Genomic DNA, 8,478 nt, shown 5'->3' on the forward strand with positions numbered 1-8,478 from the left:
CAATAAGTTTATTTTTAATAGATTAATAAATATTTTTTAAATTTCTCAGTTCTAACTTCTCAAACAGTAAATATGATAGATGTAGCCCACATAAACAAAAGCTGTTTAGGACCCTAAATCATTTTTGAGTACAAAGGGTTCTGAGAGCAAAAAGTTTGAGAACCACTACAATAACCAAATGAGAATTACAAAAGTGGAAACTTGACACAGGGAGTTTCCTGTGTCAAGACTTCCATATACTCAGCATACTCTTTTTTTTTTTTAATTCAAGTTTTGATGATGGAGTACGAGGTTAACTGTGCAACAAAGCAAACTTTAACATTTGGTGTATAAATCTTGGTTCACAAAGTACATATATGTCAAAAAACATATACATTCACATTTAACAGCATGGTTTCTGCTTTATTAAAAATATGGTCAATGGGCTTCCCTGGTGGTGCAGTGGTTAAGAATCCGCCTGCCAACGCAGGAGACATGGGCTTGAGCCCTGGTCTGGGAGGATCCCACATGCCGCGGAGCAACTAAGCCCGTGAGCCACAACTACCAAGCCTGCGCTCTAGAGCCCGCGAGCCACAACTACAGAGCCCACGAGCCACAACTGCTGAGCCCACGTGCCACAACTACTGAAGCCCGCGCGCCTAGAGCCCGTGCTCAGCAACAAGAGACGCCACTGCTGTGAGAAGCCTGTGCACCACGACGAAGAGTAGCCCCCGCTCAGCGCAACTAGAGAAAGCCTGCGTGCAGCAACAAAGACCCAACGCAGCCAAAAATAAAAATAAATAAATTTACTTTAAAAAAATATATGTTCAAGTAACAGGGTTTATACTTTATCCTCTTAGTGAAAACATATGGCAAATTCACCTTGCCCCAAGTGTGCTGCAAAATAAACAGGACTCTAAATCGTTCTTTGTGTCTAATCTTCCTCTATCTTGTCTTGCTGTCCACTCCTACTTGCCCTGCAAGCAATGAAATGACAAATTTCTGGAATATACTCCTGGTGCTTTCAGCTGTGCTCTGCCTACACAAAAACAAAACAAATCTATAATAGGGACCTCTGGGATTGGATGGAAAAACGCCTCCCACCGGTGGACTGGTTGTTCTATGAGTCAATCAAATAATTCCTGGCAGAAAGCCAGGCAAATAGAAAACAGACTTTGAAAGAAGCTACTCTACAACTCTATGACAATACCTTTTTAAAATGTTCTGTATTTGACCAACCTTTACACTCTTCTCTACGTCTCTGTCCCTCTGCTGAAAATAAAGCAACACTATTCTTCCATAAACCACAGGACTTTTAAAACGACAGAAGTAGTATTACCTTTTCTCTAAAAAAAAGATTCAGACCATTCATTCACAGCAATGGGTAAGCAATTATAACTCTGTATGATAACATATGTTGGGTACAGGAACATAGTCTGCTTTAGAGAACACTTAAATCTTAGATGAAACTACAACTACACCAAATTTTTAGAAATGAAGGTCTCTCCTTTTGGCACATCAGTAATTCCTTACCTCTTGCTGCCTTGACGGGCAGCTACAATTTGCAGGTACTTTTAACTAGGAACTGTGGAGAACGACCTGACAGCAATTAGCTAAGGCAACTACCAAAGGGCGGGGTGGGGGGGGGGGCGGGGGCGGGGAAGCGCACTCTTAAAAAGCCCTAGCTGAATTTAACACATCGCCTTAACCCGGCCAGTTTAAGCGGTAGGAACGCATTCTGCGCTTTTGTTTTTCATAAGCCGTACAAGCATAAAGATCTTAGAAACATTTCATGACCACCACAGCGAATTCCTTCCAAGAGTTTAAGTCGCTAGATGATAACTTTTTAGACTTTCTGAATTATCCAACAGCTTGCTCCAACTACCAGCCACCCTGGATCAATTCTGGAGGACTGACACCACCAGTAGGAGGCAACCGACAGGGACAAGTCCTTCAAGAGCAAAATTATGACAGATCGGAAGGAAACACTCTAATTTTTGCCGTCTTGTCTACAGCCATACCACCCTGAACGCACCCGATCTCGTCTAATTTTTGCCACCTCCCGCTTCCTTCGCCTGTCCCAGATAGCAACGTGTCTTCAGTGCATCTTTTGGCCAAAATCTGGCTCCAGGTTTCAAACACGTTTCCGCTGGCGGCCGCCAAAGTGAAGTCCCGAAGGGAGAGGACTGCTCCCCATTGATCCTTGGGGCGGGAGGGAAGTAAAGCGAGGAGCGTTTGAAGGGAGACAACAATCCTATCCTTCCCAAAGCCACTTTGTTTGCCCGCACCTCCACCGTGGAAAGAGCGCTGAGACCCAGAAAAGTCTTCCCTCCCATCGACTGACACTGAGAGCGCTCTCCGTGCTGGGGGACCACGGGACTGGAGCTATAAAAGGCCCCAAACTGCCTGAAAAAGAGGCGGGCGCCAAACAAGCCGAGGAACTTACCCAGTTTCTTCCACATGGCGAGATGACAAGCGAGGAAGCCTTTGCGGATGGCAGCGCACACCTTCGCCGGCTCGGAAGAGGTGAAGCCCTTCTGCTTCTTGATGAAACCCCACAAGTGCTCCCGGGCAAACTGTGCCGCCTCCCGCCCGCCGTGCCCGTCGCACACGGCGAAAAAGGCCACCGAGGAACGGCGGCGGCAGCAGCAGCCGGGAGCCGGCGAGGCCCCGGCGTCCGGCGGCGCGTCGCGAGCCTCTCGGGCTGCCACCGCCGGGCCTTTCCCCGAGATTTCGCCGCCAGGAAGAGCCAGCGGTGACCGCTGCGGAGGCAACGGCTGAGAGAGAGACCGCCGCGGCGAGGGCTCTTCTTCAGCCGTGGGCTCGGGCTCCACCACGATCTGAGTAACGTCCTCCATGTACTTCCTCCCGCCCTGGTCTGAGAAGACGCTCACTCCCAGAGAGTACAGCCCCGCCATGGCAGGCTGGCCGAGATCCCGCCGGTCCCACGCAGCCCGCCGAATGCGGCGGCGGGATACACACTCGGCGCTCGCCGGCTAACTATTGTTTATCTTCGACTACGCAGAGAAGGGGGAGGGAGCGGTCCCGGAGGTGGGGGGGGCGCACGATGTCGAGACTTGTCCGCCAGAGCTGGGCAGAAGCGCCAGGGGGAAAGGAGCAGACCAGCTGCGTCTGCGCAATGCGCCTCCGCCGGCTGCCCGCGCCCACCACACAAATCAGCCGTTCTTCCCGGCTTACGTCACTCGGCTCTCTGGGCCCGACCAATCCGGAGTCGAGTTGGAGCGAACCCGCCCTCCGCCCTCAACCCTCGCTCCTCCCCGCAACGGCCGCCCTCAACCCTCGCTCCTCCCCGCAACGGCCGTCCTCCCTCCTCCCGCCGTGGGCGCAGGGCCCGCGCGCGACCTGGTTGGCTTTCGCTTTGCAGTGGGTGTTTTCGCCCTCCCACTTTTCGGCGGGTGCTAAACGCTTATCTACCAATTTGATGTCACCTTTTTGCTCAATCCCGGGGATCATGATGCAGTCTGCTGCCCTGGGCGTTCCGCTGCTCGCCTCGTGTGGGCTTGGGCCTCCCACGAGTGTAGAGAATCTGGGAGGAAAGACCTTCATTTCTTGAAGTTAAATGGCGGGAAACCTCACTTCGGAAGGTGGTTTGCGAACAGGCTGGAAAAAGCATGCCACAGCTGAACTGGATTTCGGTGGGATGGATCCGACCGGGAGTTGAGAGAGCAAATCCAGTTTGTGTTAAGAAAACTTGGGAAATTTCCACTATCGGCTGCACAGTCTCGTTTCATATACCTGGGTATGTCGGAGACTTAAAAGGCTTAACTGTTTTTTTAAACATCTTTTCAGCTTTTGTTAAAAGTAGTACTTTTTCCGACGAGCCCTGGGTGCAGCATTTTCCTCCTTAGGCGGGATCAGAAAATAGCTTACAAAAACTACCCAGCGCTCCAGTGCTCCAACAGTTCGGTTATCTTCTGTCTTCCTCCAGTAGGTTACAGTCTAAACCTTTGCACGGACTTCAACGGCATTAAAATAAGCCTCAGAGTGGGCAGATTGGTATGTTCTCAACAGCACACGTTCTTGTCGTGAATCAAAGTTCACTCTTCCAGTTTTGGGCCACATCACCATCAGCTCTCCTGGGTGCCCTTTCCTCTACAGCCTTGGAGTTATTTTCAAAAGGAATGATACTAGTTCTGAACTGGGAATGGGGAAAATGTTCATTTTTTCACATGTGACAAGAAATACAAATAGAAAAAAATCCTTATGCCAATAAACATATAAATAAAATCACCTGCGACTTCCCTGGTGGTGCAGTGGTTAAGAATCTGCCTGCCAATGCAGGGGACACGGGTTCGAGCCCTGATCCGGGAAGATCCCACATGCCGCGGAGCAAATAAGCCTGTGCACCACAGCTACTGAGCCTGTGCTCTAGAGCCCGCGAGCCACAACTCCGGAGCCCGCGTGCCAAAACTACTGAAGCCCGTGCGCCTAGAACCCGCACTCCGCAACAAGAGACGCCACCGCAATGAGTAGCCCGCGCACCGCAACGAAGAGTAGCCCCCACTCGCCGCAACTAAAGAAAGCCCGCGCACAGCAACAAAGACCCAACGCAGCCAAAAATAAATAAAAATAAAAATACAGTGGGTAGGGCTTCCCTAGTGGCACAATGGTTAAGAATCCGCCTGCCAACGCAGGACATGGGTTCAAACCCTGCTCCAGGAAGATCCCACATCCCGCTGAGCAACTACGCCTGTGTGCCACAATTACTGAGCCTGCGCTCTAGGGCCCGCGAGCCACAGCTACTGAACCCGCGCACCACAACAACTGTAGCCCCTGAGCCTAGAGCCCGTGCTCCGCAACAAGAGAAGCCACCGCAACGAGAAGCCCGCACAACAAAACGAGTGGGCCCTGCTCGCCGCAACTAGAGAAAGCCCACGCACAGCAACAAAGACCCAAACGCAGCCGAAAGTAAATAAATAAATTTTTAAAAATAAATTAAGTCACCTCAAAATGTAGCAAGTCTGACTAGATCAATTAAATTGAAAATGTAATCAAAGATATACCCTATGTCAAAATGCACTACTACACCAGATGGTTCCAGAGTGTAAAAACACCTAGAAAAAAATCCCAGCTTGTTTTGAAAGTTAATCATAATCCTGTTATTAAACCCTAATAATTGTAACGCTGGAAAGATATCTGTAGACCATATTTTATAACTAAATGCAAAAAACCTAAGTGAAATATTAGCAATTCTAGTTCAGTACCCTCCATAACACAAGACCTGCAAGAAACAACAGTTTGTGTAGCTCTCTATATTACTCATCTTAAACAGCTTACTCACCTTCCCTTCCACTCCTAGAGATTACAAAAAGTTAATTCCATCATGCTCTATAATCCTTTTCACTCAGTCACAACCGGTAGCCTCCAGGTTATCCACCATTACCCTGATTAGCATCTCCATGGTACTCTCTACTTCTATTAATCTGATTCAGTACTCTGCTCTTTACCAATCATCCTAACCATTTCACTCCACCCTTCAGATTTCAACATCTTTATCAGCCATTTCCTCTTTATTCTTAACCTCTTCTCTAAATGTCCCATCAACTTCCTCTTCCAACTGAAAACTGGTTTGTCGCCTAGCAAAACTACCTCCCTTACAACTTTTCAAGTACAGGAGATTGTTTTTCCTCTCACAGGTATTCTTATCTTCAAACCAACTTCTCTTGTTGCCCCCAAATCATTTCTCTTCCTTCCTCCTTCAAAAACCCAAGCTTGGGACTTCTGTGGTGGTCCAGTGGTTAAGACTCCACGCTCCCGATGCAGGGGGCCTGGGTTCGATTCCGGATTAGGGAACTAGATCCCACATGCTGCAGCTAAGACCCAGCGCAGCCAAATAAACAAATAAATATTTTTTAAAAAACACACGAAACCCAAGTTCTTTTAACGTTAATGCCAGCTGCCACCACACCAACATGCTGTCACCTACTGATCCCTGTTAACTCCCCCTTCATTTGTTCATGCCTCACTGAAATCCTTTCTTCCACTATTTATTCTTCAAAATGTTATCTACATTTTCCATCCAATATCCTGGCTTCTCAGTTCCTCATCCTCCTCTTCATGATGCCAAGGCTTTGCTACCATTAAAGGCAACCCTTCCATTTGTATTCTAGATCCCGTCTCCTCACTCCTTCTCAAGAGCTTTGCTCCACCAGTTATCCTTTCTTGCTCCTACCTCATCAATTTCTCTTTTTCTATGGGGTCATTTCCATCTTTGTACAAATGTGTTCTGGTTTCTATTTTAACAAACAACAAAAAAACTACCTTGACTCCTGATTCTACCCAATTTCTCTGCTCCCTGTCCCCAAAAAAATTTTTAAGGAGTTGTCTCAGGGACTTCTCTGGTGGAGCAGTGGTTAAGAAGGCTCCTGCCAGTGCAGTGGACACGGGTTCGAGCCCTGGTCTGCAAAGATCCCACATGCCGCGGAGCAACGAAGCCTGTGCGCCACAACTACTGAGCCTGCGCTCTAGAGCCTGCGAGCCACAATTACTGAGCCTGCGTGTCACAACAACTGAAGCCTGCACACCTAGAGCCCGTGCTCCACAACAGGAGAAACCACCGCAATGAGAAGCCTGCACACTGCAAAGAAGAGTAGCCCCCGCTCGCTGCAACTAGAGAAAGCCGTGAGCAGCAACGAAGACCCAACGCAGCCAAAAATAAATTAATTAATTTAAAAAAAAGAGTTTTCTCTATCTAGAGTCTACTTCCAATTCAACTGCATAATTTCCCCCTAACCCATTCCAGTCAAGCAACCATCCCCGTAATGCTGCTAAGACTGTTTTTAATGACATAACCAGACCTCTCTGTTTCTAAAGCTAAATGACGACTTTTCTGATCTTACTGACTCTGTTCCAACTGAAGCAGCAAGGGAACCACTGTTTCCTTCTTGAAACTTAGTAGCAATTCAAACCATTGCTTCTTTCTGGAAACTTTGTTCTCTTGGCTTGTAAGAGACCACACTATTCTTGGTTTCTTCCTACCACATAGACTGACCACCCCTTTTCATTTTCCTTTGCTTATTTATCCCCAGCTAGACCTCAGGTTGTTGGGAGTACTCAAGGCTTTGTCATAGGATCTCTTCTTTTCCTATACACTCTTCCCAGGTAACACCATCCAGGACTATAACTCTAAAAACTATTCACTGATGACTCCCCAAAATTTTTTTTAAATGCATAGTTTTTGTTTTGTTTTGTTTTGTGTTTTTTGCGGTACACAGGCCTCTCACTGTGGGCTCTGAACCGTCCCACATTGTTCTGTATTTCAGGGCTGCTTTCATCCCATGTAGTTTGTTCTGAGATTTCTGCTTCTTTGTGCTTCCTTTTGATATGTCCTAGTTTTTGCTTATGTACTAATTCAAATTACAGTTTTCATACACTGACAGTTTATTTATTGATTTATGTGTAGCAGAAAATTGTTCTTATGTTTACTACTCCCAGAAATTCCTATTACCTCAAGACCCTTCCTTCATTCACAAACTCGTGAACTCGCTTTGAGTTTACATCTCAGGAAAGTGATATTAGAGGGAAAAAAAAAGTTAAATATTCAACTTTCTTGTTTCAAAATCCTTGGTATGCAAAAATATATAATTCAATAGAGCCAGTTTTTGTGTGTAATCAAGGTGATAAAGATTTTACAAACTTACAAGAAGACATATGCAAGGATGTTCATTGCACCATTGTTTGCAATAGCAAAAATCAAAAACGTCCATCAAAAATGGAATAGGGACTTCCCTGGTGGTGCAGTGGTTAAGACTCTGCACTCCCAATGCAGGGGGTCTGGGTTCCATCCCTGGTCAGGGAAGTAGATCCCACATGCGTGCGGCAGCTAAGGGTTTGCATGCCACAACGAAGGAGCCAGAGAGCTGCAACTAAGGGGCCCGCATGCCACAACTAAGACCAAATAAATAAAATATTTTTTAAAAAATGGAATAGAGGGAATTCCATGGTAGTCCAGTGGTTAAGAGTCTGTGCTTCCACTGCAAGGGGCATGGGTTCGACCCCTAGTTGGGGAAGTAAGATCCAACATGCCCAGTGTCATGGCAAAAAAAAAAAAAAAAAGGAATAGATAAGAATATGTGGTGTATTCATGTGACTGTGATAGCAGTTGGAAGGAATGTTCTTTTAGGAATAGTGTGTCAGACATTATTTGACTGACCTACCAACCATTCATAACTCCTTTCTCCATTTGCTGTCTCCTCTGTAGAGGATTTAAAGGTTCAACACTCCCTTTCCTAAACTCTACTGCACCTGGGTCTTGAGATAATAAAGATCAATGAAATATAAATGGAAGTTTGTTGGGGGATTCTGAAGACAAATGTAGCTGGCACTGGCTTTTCCCTCAGCATACAACCATGAAGGAAATGCCAAGAGAAATATAGAGATTCTGGTCCTTACATTACTGAGCCATGGAAAAAATACCAACAGCTGTTTACCTCTAGAGTATTTGTTATGTGAGGAAAAAAATCCTTCTTTAAGTCACCC

General features: G+C 46.7%; 1 protein-coding gene across 1 annotated transcript in view; it reads right to left on the reverse strand.

Annotated features, from left to right (window-relative positions):
• PPM1D (protein phosphatase, Mg2+/Mn2+ dependent 1D) overlaps positions 1 to 3,109 on the reverse strand; it is a 54,202-nt gene extending 51,093 nt beyond the window's left edge. Inside the window, exon 1 of the mRNA XM_067714194.1 lies at positions 2,426 to 3,109. Within this exon, the coding sequence (XP_067570295.1) occupies positions 2,426 to 2,897 (472 nt within the window). The 5' untranslated portion in view covers positions 2,898 to 3,109. The remainder of the gene's footprint in view (positions 1 to 2,425) is intronic.
• Positions 3,110 to 8,478: the final 5,369 nt, after the last annotated feature.

Source organism: Pseudorca crassidens, chromosome 19, assembly GCF_039906515.1.
Source record: "Pseudorca crassidens isolate mPseCra1 chromosome 19, mPseCra1.hap1, whole genome shotgun sequence".
NCBI lineage: Eukaryota > Metazoa > Chordata > Mammalia > Artiodactyla > Delphinidae > Pseudorca > Pseudorca crassidens.